The sequence below is a fragment of the Sciurus vulgaris genome (genome assembly GCF_902686455.1).
Source record: "Sciurus vulgaris genome assembly, chromosome: 2".
NCBI classification, from domain to species: Eukaryota; Metazoa; Chordata; class Mammalia; order Rodentia; family Sciuridae; genus Sciurus; species Sciurus vulgaris.
In genome coordinates, this window is record NC_136462.1 from 66,842,515 (window position 1) to 66,860,915 (window position 18,401).

The 18,401-nt window shown below is 38.1% G+C and overlaps 2 protein-coding genes across 6 annotated transcripts in view; one reads left to right on the forward strand and one right to left on the reverse strand.

The window, feature by feature from the left end:
* The window catches only part of PRORP (protein only RNase P catalytic subunit), a 148,066-nt gene extending 132,653 nt beyond the window's left edge, over positions 1-15,413 (reverse strand). The window contains exons 1-4 of one of the 2 annotated variants that reach the window (XM_079119699.1): positions 15,277-15,413; positions 13,659-14,936; positions 12,275-12,322; positions 11,681-11,813 (exon numbers count right to left, since the gene is read on the reverse strand). In XM_079119699.1, coding sequence (XP_078975825.1) covers positions 11,681-11,813; positions 12,275-12,322; positions 13,659-14,641 — 1,164 coding nt within the window. In that variant the 5' untranslated portion in view covers positions 14,642-14,936; positions 15,277-15,413. The other variant, XM_079119700.1, reaches the window with a different exon arrangement.
* Positions 15,414-15,821: 408 nt separating this feature from the next.
* The window catches only part of PPP2R3C (protein phosphatase 2 regulatory subunit B''gamma), a 47,582-nt gene continuing 45,002 nt past the window's right edge, over positions 15,822-18,401 (forward strand). For all 4 annotated transcript variants that reach the window (XR_013760618.1, XM_079120098.1, XM_079120099.1 and 1 more), the window contains exon 1: positions 15,822-15,960. Coding sequence is in view for 3 of the 4 variants with exons in the window: in XM_079120098.1 (XP_078976224.1) it covers positions 15,903-15,960 (58 nt within the window). In the remaining variant the exon portion in view is untranslated. The remainder of the gene's footprint in view (positions 15,961-18,401) is intronic.

Below are 18,401 nucleotides of genomic sequence, written 5' to 3' on the forward strand. Positions count from 1 at the left end.
CCCTCAGCAACTCAGAGACCCTGTCTTAAAATAAGACAAGCTGAATCTTGTTGTTAAACCTCCTTTAAAGTGACTTTATTCCTCTGCTTTCAGCACTAGAATCCACACAAAATTTCTCACTGTAACATCCTCCTCAGATGTGCCCACTAAAACAGTCTCCATGTCTAAAAATCACCTAACCAACTTTAAAACACCAGTAATCACCCATATTCACATACAATTATTCCCTTACAAAACCGAATTCAGCTGGGCATTAAAAGGAAAGTGTACCATTTTAAGCCAACTCTCACAAAAGAGACTGGATCCCAGTTGGTGGAATATCAGCTAGTGTTATATAAAAGGAAACAAAGAATACAGAAATAAGGGGAAGGCACTACTAAGAAAGTGAGTCTACTTCTCTTTAAGCTTTTACCCTTTCTGTAATTCTGAACGGATTGATTTTTCTAAGAGCTGTACCTTTTTAGTCAGAATCCCTGTTTCAATATACCTGGATGATCTAAATATGCCTATTTTTCAGTTTTTAAATGTGAAGTTGAGGAAAAAGGAAAGGGCATTAGCATTAGTCATTAAGTATGCATTAGGTAAAATGTCTGTAAGTTGAAAGCTATTTATTCATTAATGGTTTTTCTAAACATACTTCAAAATATGCAGTTTACAGATATATTTCTTTCTCAGATTTTTTTTCCCCCATTAAGCCAGGAAAGTGCACCAAAAATTAAAAGAGCTGGGGATGTAACTTCATAATAGAATACTCCTGGGTTCAATTCTCAGTATGGAAATAAAATAAGATGAATGGCTCTTGGAAGGTTGTTATGTCCTTCTTTATAGCTATTTTGAATTTTTTTGTGGGGAGGTACAGTCCTTGGGATCAAACCCAGGGCCTCATGCATGCTAAGCAAGCACTCTACCACTAAGCTACATCCCTAGCCCCTACTGAAGTTTTTTGTAGTTAATACATATATCTTTATAAAGAGAGAAAAAAAAAATCTACCTCTACATTAGAAAGTGAAAGATGATGATGAAATAAGTCTCAATAAAAAAGAATAAAAGAAATTAAATAGAAAATATGCTGAAGAGTGAAACTATTCCCTTTGTTTTAATTTCTTAATATCTATGTGTAATGAAATTGATGGAAATAAATTTTACTTATTTTTTTTAAACAGAAAAAGGGAAACACATCTAAAGCAAAACATTTTCTAAAACAGAGTTGCAAGGATCTTTAACATTCCCAAGACCCTTTTAGGGGCTCCATAATGTTAAAATTATTTTCATAATACTAAGATATTACATACTTTTTTCACTCTCATTTGCTCACAAACATATTGTGGAGTTCTGTTATTGAATCAAAGTAGAATAACCACTATTATGTAAAAGTGTCAATAAAATAGTCTTTGCTTTCCATGCTACGTATCTCTGAAAGCCTCCAGTTTCTTCATATGATCACAAAAGCTCACCTCCATTTTAGAAAGTGAAAGAAGATAATGAAATATCTCAATAAAAAAGAACAGAAGAAATGAAATAGAAGATATGCTGAGTAGTGAAACCATTGCCTTTGCTTAGTTTTAACTACTTTTGTTCAACTAAACAATATAACTTCAACTAAAATAATATGCTGTAAAAGAATGAACACATAAGCAGATAAAAAAAATCCAGTTGCTGACCCTTTTCACGAAGATGGTGCTCAAAGAGCAGTAGGAAACCCTACTCCTCACAGCCAAATCCAAAGTTATGGTTTTAAAGGCTAAGAAGGAGTATTAAAAGGCATCTGATGCCACACACATAAAAGATCTGCCCATCACTATATTCCAGCAGCCCAAGATACTTCAGCTCCCAAGGCAGCATACATATCTTTAAAGAGCACCCCAAGGATAATAAAGTTTGACTATGCCATCATCAAGATCCCCCTCATCTCTGAGTTGCTCATGAAGACCAACCCCATGCCACATATATGTTCACTGACCAACAACCAGATTGAACAGGCTATGAAGAAGCTCTATGACAATGACATGGACAAGATTAACAAGTGGATCAAGACTGATGTAAAAAGAAGGTCTATGTTCATCTGTCTACTGACTATGATGCTTTTGATATTGCCAACAAATGGGGATCATCTGAGTGCAGTTGGTTAAATCCAAATCTAAGATCTTTCACTGTAAAAAGAAACTGTCTTAAGTCATGTAATAAGAATCTTGCAAAAAAATAAGACAATCTTCTCATTCATAACATTTTGTTTTGAACAGAATTATTTTCCATAAAAAAATTACATTTATGTTAACAGGTGACAGTTTTTATATTATTCTGAATACATTAGTATATATTTTTAAAGGTTCTCAGAGTATATTTTTACATCAGAAATTATCAACAGATATAACCATATATAAACCAAAAGCACTCTGGAGTCTTCAATAATTTTTAAGAATATAAAAAGGACTATACCAGGGATTGAACCCTGAGGTGTTTCACACTGAGCCACATCCTCAGCCTTTTTTTATTTTATTTTTTTTATTTTGGGACAGGGTCTCACTACTAAGTTGCTTAGGGTCTCACTAAGTTCCTAAGTCTGACCTTGCTTGTAATCCTCCTGCCTCAGCCTCCCAAGTTGCTAGGATTATACGTGTATGCCATAGATCCTGGCACAAGAACTGGGAAGTTGAATAAGGGGCGGGGGTGGGGGGGATTGTAATTTAAAAATGAAGGATAGTCTTTCCATGGGGCGATCCAAGAAGGCGGAATAGAGGGTGACTATATCTCCTGTCGCTCCAGAACCCAGGATTCAAGAAGGGGAGGCATTGAGAGACTCAGACTAAAATAGAGACACGGGGTGAGTCTCCCCCACCGGGTGAAGCTCGGCCTGGGTGGCAGGCCCGGATACAGGCGGCTTATCAGAGCAGGGCAACGCAGCTAGAGTCTTCCCCAGATAGCCCTGCTCCCTCCCGTGGTGGGATCCTCCCACACGGCCAGCTTCTCAGAGCAGGCCCCCCAGTGAGAGCCTGTCTGCACAGAACCAGCTCCAAGTCCCAGAGCCAGCTGCGAGCTCTGGCCCGCAGGCAGCTTCAAGGACCAGGACAGGGCAGCCAGGGACTTCCCCAAGCAGCCCTGCTCCCTCCGGTGGCAGGCTCCTTTCACGGCCAGCTTCTCGGAGCAGACCGCCCAGTAAGAGCTTTCTGCACAGAGCCAGCTCCAAACCCTGGAACCAGTAGTGGGCTAGGGGCAGCTGTCTTCGGAAGCACTGCATTATCAAGTTTCTGCAAGACTTCAGGCTACTGAAGGCTGGGAGGTGATATACTGCAAACCTACAGGGACACTATAAGCCAACAGAGGAAATCTGCAATATCGCAGAGTCCCACTGACATCTGACCAATATGAGAAAACAAGGGAAGAAAATGTCAAAAACAAACCTAGACACTATATCAATAAAACCCAATGACAGCACAGCAGAAGAAATGTAAGAAAGGAAGTTCAGAATGTACATAATTAAAACAATCAGGGAAGCAAACGAGGAAATGAAAGAGCAAATGCAGGCATTAAATGATCACACCAATCAACAGTTAAAAGAGCAAATAAGGGAAGCAAGAGATCATTTCAATAAAGAGTTAGAGATACTGAAAAAAAAAACAAAAAACAGAAATCCTTGAAATGAAGGAAACAATAAACCAAGTTAAAAACTCCACAGAAAGCATAACCAATAGGATAGAACACCTGGAAGACAGAACTTCAGACATTGAAGAAAAAATATTTAATCTTGAAAACAAAGTTGACCAAACAGAGAAGATGGTAAGAAATCATGAACAGAATCTGCAAGAATTATGGGATATCATGAAAAGGCCAAATTTAAGAATTATTGGGACTGAGGAAGGCTTAGAGAAACAAACCAAAGGAATGAACAATCTATTCAATGAAATAATAGCAGAAAATTTCCCAAATCTGAAGAATGAAATGGAAAACCAAGTACAAGAGGCTTACAGGACTCCAAATATACAAAATTACAACCCACACCAAGGCACATTATTATGAAAATATCTAACATACAAAATAAAGACAGAATTTTAAAGACCGCGAAAGAAAAGAATCAAATTACATTCAGGGCGAAACCAATAAGAATATCAGCAGATTTTTCAATCTAGACCCTAAAAGCTAGAAGGGCCTGGAACAACATTTACCAAGCCCTGAAAGAAAATGGATGCCAACCAAGAATCTTATGCCCAGCAAAACTTACTTTCAGATTTGACGACGAAATAAGATCCTTCCATGATAAACAAAAGCTAAAGGAATTTACAAAAAGAAAGCCGGCATTACAGAACATTCTCAGCAAAATATTCCATGAGGAAGAGATGAAAAACAACGATGAAAATCAGCAATGGGAGGAACTAGCCTAAAGGAATAGTCAAATAAAGGAGAAACCAAATCATGTCAAAAAACAAAAATGAGTCAAATGACTGGGAATACAAATCATATCACAATAATAACCCTGAATGTTAATGGCCCGAACTCATCAATCAAAAGACAAAGTCTGGCAGATTGGATTAAAAAGAAAAATCCAACAATATGCTGCCTGCAAGAGACTCATCTCATAGAAAAAGATACCCATAGGCTAAAGGTGAAAGGATGGGAAAAAACATACCATGCACACGGACACAACAAAAAAGCTGGAGTATCCATCCTCATTTCAGATAATGTGGACTTCAAGCCAAAACTAGTCAGAAGGGATAAAGAAGGACATTACATACTGCTTAAGGGAAGCATAAATCAGCAAGATATAATAATCATAAATATCTATGCCCCGAACATTGGCTCATCCATGTACGTAAAACAAATCCTTCTCAATTCCAGAAATCAAACAGACCACAACACAATAATACTAGGTGATTTTAACACACCTCTCTCACCACTGGATAGATCTTCCAAACAAAAATTGAATAAAGAAACCATAGATCTCAATAACACAATCAACAATTTAGACTTAACCGACATATATAGAATATACCATCCAACAAAGAACAAATACACTTTCTTCTCAGCAGCACATGGATCCTTCTCTAAAATAGACCATATTTTATGCCACAAAGCTATTGTTAGCAAATACAAGAAGATAGAGATACTACCTTGTACTCTATCAGATCATAATGGACTGAAATTAGAAATAATGACAGAATAAAAAACAGAAACTTCTCCAATACCTGGAGATTAAATAATACACTATTATATGATGAATCGATAACAGAAGACATCAGGAGGGAAATTTAAAAATTCTTAGAAGTAAACGAGAAGAAAGACACATCATATCAAAATCTCTGAGACACTATGAAAGCAGTACTTAGAGGAAGATTTATTTCATGGGGCGCATTCAACGAAAGAAGTAGAAATCAACAAATAAACAACTTAACACTACAGCTCAAAGCCCTAAAACAAGAGCAGACCAACACCAAAAATAGTAGAAGACAGGAAATAGTTAAAATCAGAGCCGAAATCAACGAAATTGAAACAAAAGAAACAATCAGAAAAATTAACAAAATAAGTAGTTGGTTCCTTGAAAAAATAAACAAAATTGATAAACCCTTAGCCATACTAACAAAGAGAAAGAAGGAGAAAACTCAATAAAATTCGGAATGAACAAGGAAATATCACAACAGGCACGAGTGAAATACAAAACATAATTAGAAGCTATTTTGAAAATCTATACTCCAACAAAACAGAAAACCTCAAAGACATCAACAAGTTTCTAGAGACATATGAATTACCTAAACTGAACGAGGAGGACATACACAACTTAAATAATCAATTTCAAGCAATGAAATAGAAGAGGTCATCAAAAGCCTACCAACAAAGAAAAGTCCGGGACCAGATGGGTTCTCAGCCGAGTTCTACAAAACCTTTAAAGATGAGCTCGTTCCAATACTCCTCAAAGTATTCCATGAAATAGAAGAGGAGGGAACCCTCCCAAACTCATTCTATGAAGCCAGTATCACCCTGATACCTAAACCAGACAGAGACACTTCGAGGAAAGAAAATTTTAGACCAATATCGTTAATGAACATCGACGCAAAAATTCTCAACAAAATTTTAGCAAATCGCATACAAAAATATATTAAAAAGATAGTGCACCACGATCAAGTGGGTTTCATCCCAGGGATGCAAGGTTGGTTCAACATCCAGAAATCAATAAATGTCATTCACCATATCAACAGACTTAAAGTTAAGAATCTCATGATTATTTCAATAGATGCAAAAAAAGCATTCGATAAAATACAGCAACCCTTCATGCTCAAAACACTAGAAAAAATTGGGGTAGTGGGAACTTTCCTTAACATTGTAAAGGCCATCTACGCTAAGTCCATGGCCAATATCATTCTAAATGGTGAAAAACTGAAAGCATTCCCCCTACAAACTGGAACAAGGCAGGGATGCTCTCTTTCACCACTTCTATTCAACATCGTCCTTGAAACTCTAGCCAGAGCAATTAGACAGACTAAAGAAATTAAAGGGATACGAATTGGAAAAGAAGAACTCAAACTATCCCTGTTCGCTAATGACATGATTATATATTTAGAGGAACCTGGAAATTCCACCAGAAAACTTTTAGAACTCATAAGTGAATTCAGTAAGGTAGCAGGTTACAAGATCAATGCTCATAAACCCAATGCATTTTTATACATAAGTGACGAGTCTTCAGAAAGAGAAATTAGGAAAACTACCCCATTCACAATAGCATCAAAAAAAATAAAATACTTGGGAATCAGTCTCACAAAAAAGGTGAAAGACCTCTACAGTGAGAATTACAGAACACTAAAGAGAGAAATTAAAGAAACCTTAGAAGATGGAAAGATCTCCCATGTTCTTGGATAGGCAGAATTAATATTGTCAAAATGGCCACACTACCTAAAGTGCTATACAGATTCAATGCAATTCCAATTAAAATCCCAATGATGTACCTTACAGAGATAGAGTAAGCAATTATGAAATTCATCTGGAAGAATAAAAAATCCAGAATAGCTAGAGCAATCTTCAGTAGAAAGAGTGAAGCAGGGGGTATCGCAATACCAGATCTCCAACTCTATTACAAAGCAATAGTAACAAAAATGGCACGGTATTGGTACCAAAATAGACAGATAGATCAATGGTACAGAATAGAGGACATGGACACAAACCCAAATAAATACAATTTTCTCATACTAGACAAAGGGCCAAAATATGCAATGGAGAAAAGATAGCCTCTTCAACAAATGGTGCTGGGAAAACTGGAAAACCATATGCAACAGAATGAAATTAAACCCCTATCTCTCACCCTGCACAAAACTCAACTCAAAATGGATCAAGGACCTCGGAATCAGACCAGAGACCCTGCATCTTATAGAAGAAAAAGTAGGTCCAAATCTTCAACTTGTTGGCTTAGGATCAGACTTCCTTAACAGGACTCCTATAACACAAGAAATAAAAGCAAGAATCATTAACTGGGATAGATTCAAACTAAAAAGCTTTCTCTCAGCAAAGGAAACTATCAGTAATGTGAAGAGACAGCCTACAGAGTGGGAGAATATCTTTGCCACTCATACTTCAGATAGAGCGCTAATTTCCAGAATCTATAAAGAAGTCAAAAAACTCTACACCAAGAATACAAATAATCCAATCAACAAATGGTCTAAGGAAATGAACAGACACTTCACAGAAGATCTACAAGCACTCAACAGATATATGAAAAAATGTTCAACATCTCTAGTAATAAGAGAAATGCAAATCAAAACTACCCTAAGATTCCATCTCACCCTAATTAGAATGGCGATTATCAAGAACACAAGCAACAATAGGTGTTGGCGAGGATGTGGGGAAAAAGGTACACTCATACATTGCTGGTGGGGTTGCAAATTAGTGCAGCCACTCTGGAAAGCAGTATGGAGATTCCTCAGAAAGCTTGGAATGGAACCACCATTTGACCCAGCTATCCCACTCCTTGGCCTATACCCAAAGGACTTAAATCAGCATACTACAGAGATACAGCCACATCAATGTTCACTGCTGCTCAGTTCACCATAGCCAGATTGTGGAACCAACCTAGATGTCCTTCAATTGATGAATGGATAAAGAAACTGTGGCATATATATACAATGGAATATTACTCCGCCATGAGGAATGATAAAATTATGGCATTTGCAGGTAAATGGATGAAATTGGAGGATATCATGCTAAGTGAGATAAGCCAATCTCAAAAAACCAAAGGACGAATGATCTCGCTGATAAGCGGATGAGGACATATAATGGGGGGTGGGAGGGGTTAGCGTTAGGGTTAGGGTTAGGTTTAGGGTTAGGGATAAGGAGGGTGGTAATAATGGAGGAAGGAAGGACTGTACAGAGGGAAAAGAGGGGTGGGTGGGGTGGGGGGAAGGGAAAAAAATAACAATGAAACAACATTACTCTATGTAAACTTATGATTACATGAATAGTATGCCTTGACTCCCATGTACAAATAGAGAAATAACATGTATCCATTTGTTTACAATAAAAAAATAAAATAAAATAAAGAATGAGGGTGGGAAAAAAAATAAAAAAAATAAAAAAGAATGAAGGATAATAAGAGGGAAAAGAACCTGGTTAATATTAAACTCACACTATCCCCCTAGCTCCATATCAACTTTTTGATCATCATTGATGTTCTTTCATGTAGTTAAATTATTGGACACGTATTATTTGGACTTCTGCTTTGTTCACTTAAAATTCAAATCTATAACTTTCATCTTTACATACTACTACTAACTAAACTTAAAAATGACACAGTATCTTTCAGTTTCAAAGAATTTCACCAATCCTTTAATCTGTTTGACCAGGCCATAACCTAAAATAATTTTTGTATGTTACATTATTGCCATCTGCTGGCTATGTTGTCTAGGTACACTAAACAAATGTAAAAATTTACTTTCTGTAATTGAGGTTTCCTCCTGAATTTATCCCACAGAAAAGAAGCTGCCATGTATCAGTTTTCTTTAAAATCTCACATTATAAGCCGTTGTTCTTTTTTTTTTTTCTAAGTACTTGTGCATTTCCAGATATTTTTCTGTTACTGACTTGTATTTTACCGTTGTTCTTGACTATACTTTTAAACCATTTGGGAGCTTGTAAAATCCTAATGTCAAGACCTCTCCAAGCCAGAGCAATTAAATTAGAATCTTCAAAGTTATGAAAATAAAAGGCAATCATAGACTGAAAGAAAATATTTACAAACTGTTTATCAGACAGAGAACTTGTATCTAAAACACATAAACTCTTTTTCTTTCCAGTGCTAGGGATTCAACCCAGGACCTTGTGTAAGCTATGCAAGTGCTCTACCACTAAACTATATCCCCAGTCCTTTAAACAACTCTAAAAACTCAATAATGAGAATGATACATAATGGGGGGTGGGAGGGAAGTAAGAATGGAGGAAGGAGGGACTTTATAGAGGGAAAAAAGGGGTGGGGGGGGAGGAAAAATAACAGAATGAATCGAACGTCATTACCCTGTGTAAATGTATGATTACACAAATGGTACGCCTCTATTTCATGTACAACCACAGAAACAATTTGTACCCCATTTGTTTACAATAAAAATAAATAAATAAATAAATCCATAAAAATTTTTTTAAGATGGACAAAAAGATCTAACGAACACTTCACCAAGGAAAATATGTGGATAGCAATTAAGAACATAAAAAGATGCTCAACTTTAGTCATTAGGAAAATGTAAATTAAAATCACAGGGCTGGGGTTGTGGCTCAGTGGTGGAGCACTTGCCTATCACATGTGAGGCACTGGGTTCGATCCTCAGCACCACATGTAAATAAATTAAATAAAGGTATTGTGTCCATGTACAACTAAAACTATTTTTTAAAAATATCACCATGAGATACCACTTCCTAGCTATTAGAATAGCTAAACCGTTAGGAGCAGCAAATGAATTATGGTCCTTGAGCTGTCTGCTGGCAGAAGCAATGCCCCTTCCTCAAAACTCGCCCCCTCCTGGGAACTCTCATTGCAAAGGCATTGATTTGAGACAAAGAAGGTCATGTGAAGATAGAGGAAAAGAATGGATGATGCAGGTAAAAACCAAGAAACACCAGCAATGTCCAGGAGACAAAAGTTTCAGGAGCTAGCAAAAAGGAAGGAAGGATTCTTTCCAAGTTTTAGGAGCACGGCCTTAACAACACCTTGATTTCAGACCTCTATCCTACACAACAGTGTGAGAATAAATTTCTATCATTGTAAGTCACACAGTTTGTGGAAGTTTGTTAGGGTAGCCTTAGGAACTAATACACAAATATAAAATACAAAGACTTGTATAAGAATATTCTGATCACTTTTATTTATAATAGCCCCCAAATTAGAGAATGTCCATCAACCAATGAATGAATTTATAAATCTTCTTGTTATAGCCACATAATGGAATACTATTCTGCAATAAAAATCAAAGAAAGTTAAATGGGATTCAAAATGAGACAGATGGGAGTTGAGGATCTGTTACACTGCACTGAATAGACTGTGTTGCTCTAACTATTCTACTAAATACAACTACTTTTCTGACCTTTCTTCATATGTTGGTGCTCCCCATTCTACCCTGCCACCAAGTTCTGAACCCAGCCCGTACTCTTCCCATTCTCCTTCCTGGATGAATTCAGGCATTCCTAGGGATTAATTTACCATAGTGATAATGCCCTCCCAAACCTCCAGATTAGCTCTCTTCTCCAAGCTGGAACCTAAGTCCTGGTATTCTTGGGCAGATTTACTCTCCCAGTTTCAACACTCCACATGGAAAAGAGTAATAAAATAGTATCTTATAGGGTAGTTATTAGGATTAAATGAGATGTAAGGTAATTAATGTACTAAGCATTACTTAATAAATGTTAATTGTCATTTTATTAGCAAAGTTAGATAAAAGGTGCCCTATAAAATGAATATACTGTTTTTGTGGACAAGATTTTTACTTTATTCAGAGGATTAAAGGTATTTATATGATAGGGATATTTTATGAAAATTAAAATGAAAAGTCAAGGTGAGAGGCAAAATAAATTTTGCTTCTCATTTTTACTTTGTAACAGAAAAAAAAAAAAAAGGACTGAGATAATTGGCAATCTTCCCCCATGGATGGAAGTACAAAAGTATATTCCCTCTTCAATTTAATCTTAATACCCATCATAAAGAACTCAAGATTGGTAAGATGAAGTTATTATATATGGCTCAGAGAATCAAATTCAATGCTAAGAAAATGTGAGCAATTTTAACAAGTTTCCCTAAACTACCTTGACCAGAAAAGTTGTTTTTACAGGAGTTTACTCAACAGTTTTCTGGAAGCCCTTAGACAAAGAATAAGCATTTGTCTTTTTAGTTTACTTGCACTTACTATACCTAGATGTAACAAGACTTTAATAGATGAGAGTATAACACAATTTTTCCATGAAATTCTAATCTCTGGAAGGTTGTCAACTGTTGTCATGGGCCAAATCCAGTCTACTGCTTGTTTCTGTGAACAGTTTTAATGGATGCAAATTTATTTATATATTGAATATGGCTATTTCAACTACAACTGAATTGAAAAGCTACAACAGAGATTGCATAGCCCACAAAATCTGAAATATTTATTTTGTTCTTTATAGGAAAAAAATTGCTGGGCCCTGCCCTAGACAAGCAACCCAAGAATATAATAAAGACTGTTAGACTCACCTGAGGTGTTGTCTTTTTGTACTGGTCACCTCCATCTATCACATCCCTTATGATCCTTCCCTTAAGAAATTCATACTCTTCTGGACTCAAGTGAATAGACTCTATGGTTTTTCCACAGCTTGAACACTGACCACTGTAATTAAAATTTTTATGTTAAATAATGCGCTGGAAAAGAACTTTTCTAAAATTAGTAATTCTAGACACAAAGAAAGTGAAAGTAATAAAAAAAGAACATGAAAACATTTTTAATCATCACATGCATCTGATTAGATATATTTGTGTGCCAGAAAAACCAAAAGAATAAATTGCCAGGCATCGGATGAAATTTTTAAAGTAATTCCTAAAACACGACTGTGTCTCAAATTACCAGGTGCAAACATCTCTAAGGCTTCACACGGGTTCACCGTACCAACAGGAAGGAAAAACATTTTGAGCACTGTAAAGTCTCCACAAGCAAAACATGGCTCTTTCCCCAGGCACTCTATATGCTCTCATTTATCCTACCCCTGAAGTGTTTTTCCATGTTTTCAAATTAATAGCAATAAAACTTACTAAACCCGAATCAAACAAGTTAAAAATAAATACTAGCCTTACCTTTTCTGGATTGTGGTGAATTGTCCTTTCCACTGCTTTCCAGGAACACTATTTAAAAAAAAAAAAAAAAAAAAAAAAAAAAAAGATAACAGAACCAAAACCAAATCATCAGGTTAGATCCCTACTGAACTGAAAGATATTTTATTTAGAAACTCTGTAATAAGTGTGAAAGGTTCAAGATACTTCCTTAGAATGGTCTAATTACAAGAGTGGTTATTAAACTGTGATGGGGCTAAAGAGCAGATGGTACCCTCCTCTGGATCTCCTTCTTCCTTTTTGGTTCACCTCCTGCCATCCAATTTTCAACTTCTTCAAGTCTAAATCTACCTACTTCAAAGCTCTGTAAACATGATCATGTTATAAAAAGGAGGTGGAAAAGACAGAATGAATTTTTAGAAAGGACCTTGAAGGTCTTCACCATTAACCATTAATGGTGAAGAAATGAGAATAAAGACTGAAGCAATAAACGGGTGTAAAAACAAAGAGAAAGCAGAGAGCTTTGGAAAGCAGCCAAATAATGAAAGATCCAAACTCAAAAAGATGATGTTTTAATATTAATACTTGCATATCGGAATTGATCAGGAACCTCATCCCATTTAACCCACAGAAGTTGATAAAATGCAGAGATTAAACAGAATAAATGTAAGCACATTATCTGAGTCACTAGACTTCAAACATAACTTCTAAAAACACAAATATGGCCTAAGGACAACTCCAGCCATATACTATATCCTGTTTTCTTCCCTTTTTTTTTTTTTTCCCCCTTTTGGCACTGAGGAATTGAACCCAGAGACAATTTACCATTGAGCTATATTCCCAGACCTATCTACTTTTTATTTTGAAACAGGGTCTCACTAAATTATTGAGGCTGGCCTCAAACTTGCAAACCTCCTGCCTCAGCCTCCTGAGTCACAGGGATTGTGTGTAGCACTGCACCTGGCCATGCTTTTTTTCCTATGAACATGGCCACAAATACTACTCTTAAGTATGTACATTATACTAGATGCCTCAGAAAACAAAATAAATGATCCTTCTGAAAGGAAAACATACATAAAAACTACAAATGCTCTATATTTATATGAAGGGTACAGATTAACAAATTGTTTATGCTACTGCCTTTTTTTTTTTTTTTTTTTTTGTAGTGCTGGGGAGCAAACCTAGGACCTTGTGCACACTAGGCACTCTACTGAGTAATACCCCCACATCCATGTCACTATTTGTTTCAAAGACAGAAAACTTTGTCTTAAAGGGAAAACAAATCTTACTTAGAGATGGAAAAAAAAAAAAAAAAAAGTATCATCTTAATAGACTGATTCTCAGCAACAACAAAAAGGGCTACTTTGGGGTATAACAAAATGAAAACATAAAGAAAAATCAAAATTACCTCTCGAACCATGTTTTTATACTATGTGCAAATGACTCCCCAGGATATAGCTGATTATTTCTTAGATACAAAAGAATGTCTAGTAGTTTGTTGGAATAGTGATCATCCTTTATGTCTTTTCCAAAATCAAAGAAGGCTTTTAAAGTTTCCAACATAGGAATAAGATCATGGCCTAGCAATTCCTGATACAAATTCCAGGCTGTGTTCACATCTTGATGAAGAAGAGCCCCTTGGATACAGTCATTATAGTTCTTTACTGAAGGGGTCATGACTTTTTTAATATCTTCTAATAACATCACGGCCTCTCTCCATCTGTCTGAATGCATTAATCCCCGGATGAGAAGACTATAACCCCCAGATTCTAACCTCTTGTATCTCGCTCTCATGATTTCATAGACATCAATAACTTCTGATGTCTGCTTATGAAAGACACAGAGATACAAATACCTGACCAGTAAATTATAGCCTACAATACCATTGTTTTTTGCTGCTACCCATGCCAGCAGAGATTTAGCCACATCGATAGGGCTATGACAGCGAGCCATCTGTGAACTTATCCAATTTTCAAAATTGGCCTTTCCTTGAAAATCTTCCTTAAGTTTATCCCATTCTTTGGAATCCAAAGGTTTTTCTGGGAGTTGAATAGAACTGTTCTTGACGGGAGACAAGACATGATCTTTACTCTGAGGATTCATCTGTGATCTCCTTTTAGCTGCTCCAGCTGCAAAAAGATGAGAATCAAAAGACATTTGCTTAATACTGCCCTCCTCTCCTTTCCTGAGATATCTGGCCTTGGCAATTGGCAGATTTGTAGCTTTGGTACTTTGTGGAGACATTCTTTTAAGAGAAAACCATCTCTGTTGGTTCCTGACACCACAGTAGTCTGTGAGGAAGAAGTAAGAGTGCCCTGGACTTGGCCCAAAGTATGGGCTGCACTTCCAAAGGTTACGAAAGCTTCGAACACCTGACAAAGGAAAAGTCATTATGCAGTGAGATCAGCACCAATTATAGAGATGTTCCTGAAAAACCCCGACTTCTACAGCAAAATTAAGGAATTGGGGTTTCGGGTGGGGGTTCAAAGAGCAACTTTTTAAAAAAGAGACTCCGTTTCTCCTTTACAGCCAAATCAATGTTCTGCTTTTGGGGCTAACAGCAACAAAGGCAGGTGAATTCTCTTCATTAAACAATGATCCAGGGATAGCCAACATCACTCATAAGCCTTAAGCCAGGAGACAAAGCAGGAATCCTCTGGGGTCTGTTACATTCCTGTCCGAGAACCTGGGGAAAAAAGAACAAGGAAAGCAGTTTGACTCAAGTGGTTTACCACTATCCTCAAAAGAGGTTGGATCTCATAGGCGCTGGAAAGGAGGAATTAAAGTCAAACCAAACAAATACGCCCCGACCCCAGCCCCACTAGCAGCGACAACGATAAAAGGCGAAGTCTAGGGGCCCCTCTCCCTGCACAACAACTCGTCATACGGGGTAAGACGAAACATGGAGGATGGGAGCCGGGGTTCCTGTCGCCCCAACAACTCAGATAAGCGTGATCTAGGAAGGGTACCCACGTGACTGTGGACGGATCACTCGCAAACGAACTTCACTTCATTCAACAACTCACCACAGCACTGAGGCTTAGCACTTGCATAGACGCGGCGGAAACTACGGTGTCCACAACGCACCCGCACCGGGGCACGCGAGGGCGTGGCTGAGCTGAACGCACGCTTTGGGCCGGGTCTGGCGGCGAGAAAAAAGGCGACTTTGGAACGTGTAGTGCCGGAGGTGGGGCGGGGTGGAGACAACCACAATAAAGCGTCTGTACAGTCAAGGGACCGTTCCGGCCTCCAGAACAATGAAAAAAAGTTGTGAAGAAGACGCGTCTCTCAAGCCGGAAGCACCGATGGACTCCTGAATCACGTGGTGCACACGCGCCAAAGGCTCACCCTTAAGAAATACGCGATCTTCCTTATTCTAGCCTTCAACATCGGTTTTGGTGAGGTTGGGACGCCTGTTTAAGGAGGGCCACTTTGCACCCCTGCTCCCCATCAGGTAGCGGTAATCGCTGTATCCTCCGTTACACCTAGAGTGGCCGTTTTTTCCTTTGGCTAAGACTTCCGCCCATATCAAAAATGGCAGTTAGGCGGCCTTCCTAACCCCTACCGAGCTTGGCGGGTTCTGACGTCCGAGCTGGTGGGGTGGAGCCGTTAATAAACAGCAAATGCCGGAGCTACTGCGCGGGATTCTGCCATGGACTGGAAAGAAGTGCTTCGCAGGCGGTTAGCGACGCCCAACACCGATCCGAACAGTGAGTTTGGGAGGAGCCGTCTGCTGGGATAGCCCGGCCCTAAACTAGAGGTGGGGAGAGAAACGGGGAGGAGCAAGTGAGAGCCGTACTTTCCGCATCTGACGTACCTCTGGACAAAGGCGTTGTGGAATATGCTTTAGGCTTCCAAAAAGATTTGAGCCACACTTCTCTAAGACAGGATCTGCAAGAACTAAAGCTTAGGCTGAGCCTCTGACTTCCAGGGTCTTGAGCTACACTTATGAGGAATAACTGAGAAGAACTCTGGCTCCAGCAATAATTCCTCGACCTCACTAGGAATTCATTATCCCACGGCCTTTTTTACGGTCGCCGTTTTCATCTTTCCTTCTTACCCATTTTAGATTTCATATTCCAATTTTTACTTATCTTTCATACTTGGCATATAAACCCACTTGGTTAAATCCTTACTATTATACGCTTGCACGGGGCTGCTGAAATTGGCAGGAGAAAAACACAACCATGTTGAGTTTCTCAATCCATGTCCACCAACCTAAAGTGGGTGCTTCAGTCACATATGCAAGTGTACCCCTAGGCATTCACTCTTATACACTTGGTTTCTCTCATTTCCTAAACCTCCAGTTTATCCTCACCTTCATCTGATGACCTTGTTTGCTTTTTAAAATCTCTCATTGATAAAAGTAGCAGTCAAAGGAGAACTTCACATGTTCCCATTTACCATTTCTGTCAGCCGTTGGCCATAGGGACCATACACTTTGCCTCATTTGTTTAAATGAATTGTTCATGCTCCTACTTGAGAGTCCTTCCACTACTGCACTAGATTACACAGATTGCATTCCCTTTTTTTTTTTTTTTTTTTTTTTGCCATGCTGGGGGTCAAACCCAAGGCCTTGTGCAAGTGTTCTACCATGAGCTAAACCCTTAGCTCCACATTCCCTTTCTTAGATTCACTGACTTCTCTCCACCTGTAACCTTTCTGTCATAGTCATCAAAATTTCCTTCTCTTCTGGACCATTTCATTTGTCCTTTTGTTTTTTGTTTGTTTGCTTTTGGTACCAGGTATTAAACCCAGAGATGCTTCTCCACTGAGCTACATCCCCAGTTTTTGGTTTTTTTGTTTGTTTGTTTTTTGAGATAGCCTTTTGCTAAGTTGCTGAGGTTGGCCATGAATTTGTGATCCTCCTGCCTTAGCCTCCCCAGTTGCTGAGATTACAGGCTTAAACCACCACATCCAGCTCTACTGACTCTAAGCGCTCACATTCTATAATATTCCCCATGTTAAAGAAAGAAAAGAAAAAGTTAACTTCTAACTTGTGCTACATTTCTTTGCACCCTTTATAGGACTACTTCTGGGACTAGGGACCCAGCACACACACACACACACCCCAAAAGGAATCTCTCAAAGAAGTTGCATGTACTTCTACTTTCTTCCCACAGTTCTTCAACCCACTCCTTTCTTTAACAGATATTTATTGTATGCTTATTATGTGCCAAGTAATATTCTAGGCTGTAGCTGTAAGCAAGACAGACAAAAATCTCTGTATTTTTTGGGCCCAATGGCATACATCTGTAATCCCAGCTACTCAGAAGACTGAGGCAAGAGTTCCCGAGACCATTCCAAGCCAGCCTTAGTAACTTAGGGAGGCCCTGTCTCAAAATGGGGATGAAGTTTAGTGGTAAATCACCTCTGGTTTCAATCCCTAGTACTTTTTGAGGGGAAAAAGCCTAAACTCCCTGTCCTTGTAGAATTTACACTTTAGTGTGTGGAGAGAGGAAAAGCAAACAAAACAAAACAATACAAAACAAAAATAAGTTACCTAGGTTTTACAATAATAGTTCCTTTTTAAGGCTATTTCTGCATCAGTGCGTTAGATCCCATCCTTTGTGCTCAAACCTTTTTTTGCCTACTCACAGAGGTATGCTTTTATTCCACATTTTTTATTGGTGCCTTATGGCTGTACATAATGGCAGGATTTGTTGTTAAAGTATTTGTACTTGCACACAATATAACAATATAATTTGGCCTATATCACTCTCCCTAATACTTCTTCCCTCCCTCCCCACCTCTCACCTCTTAGTCCCTTTCCTCTACTGATCTCCCTTTGATTTTCATGAGATGTGCTCCCACCTTTCTTTTCCTTTTTCCTCTCTAACTTCCACATATGAGAGAAAACATGACCCTTGACCTTCTGATTTTGGCTTATTTTGCCTAACATAATGGTCTCTAGTTCCATCCATTTTTCTGCAAATGACATAATTTCATTTTTGTTTATGGCTGAATAAAACTCCATTGTTAAAACTACCATATTTTCTCTCTCTTCATCTGTTGATGGATACCTATGCTCTTTCCATAGTTTGGCTATTGTGAATTGTGCTGCTGTAAACATGGCTTTGCATGTAACACTATAGTATGATGACTTTTAATTTTTCAGGATAAGTACTGAGGAGTGGGATAACTAGGTCAT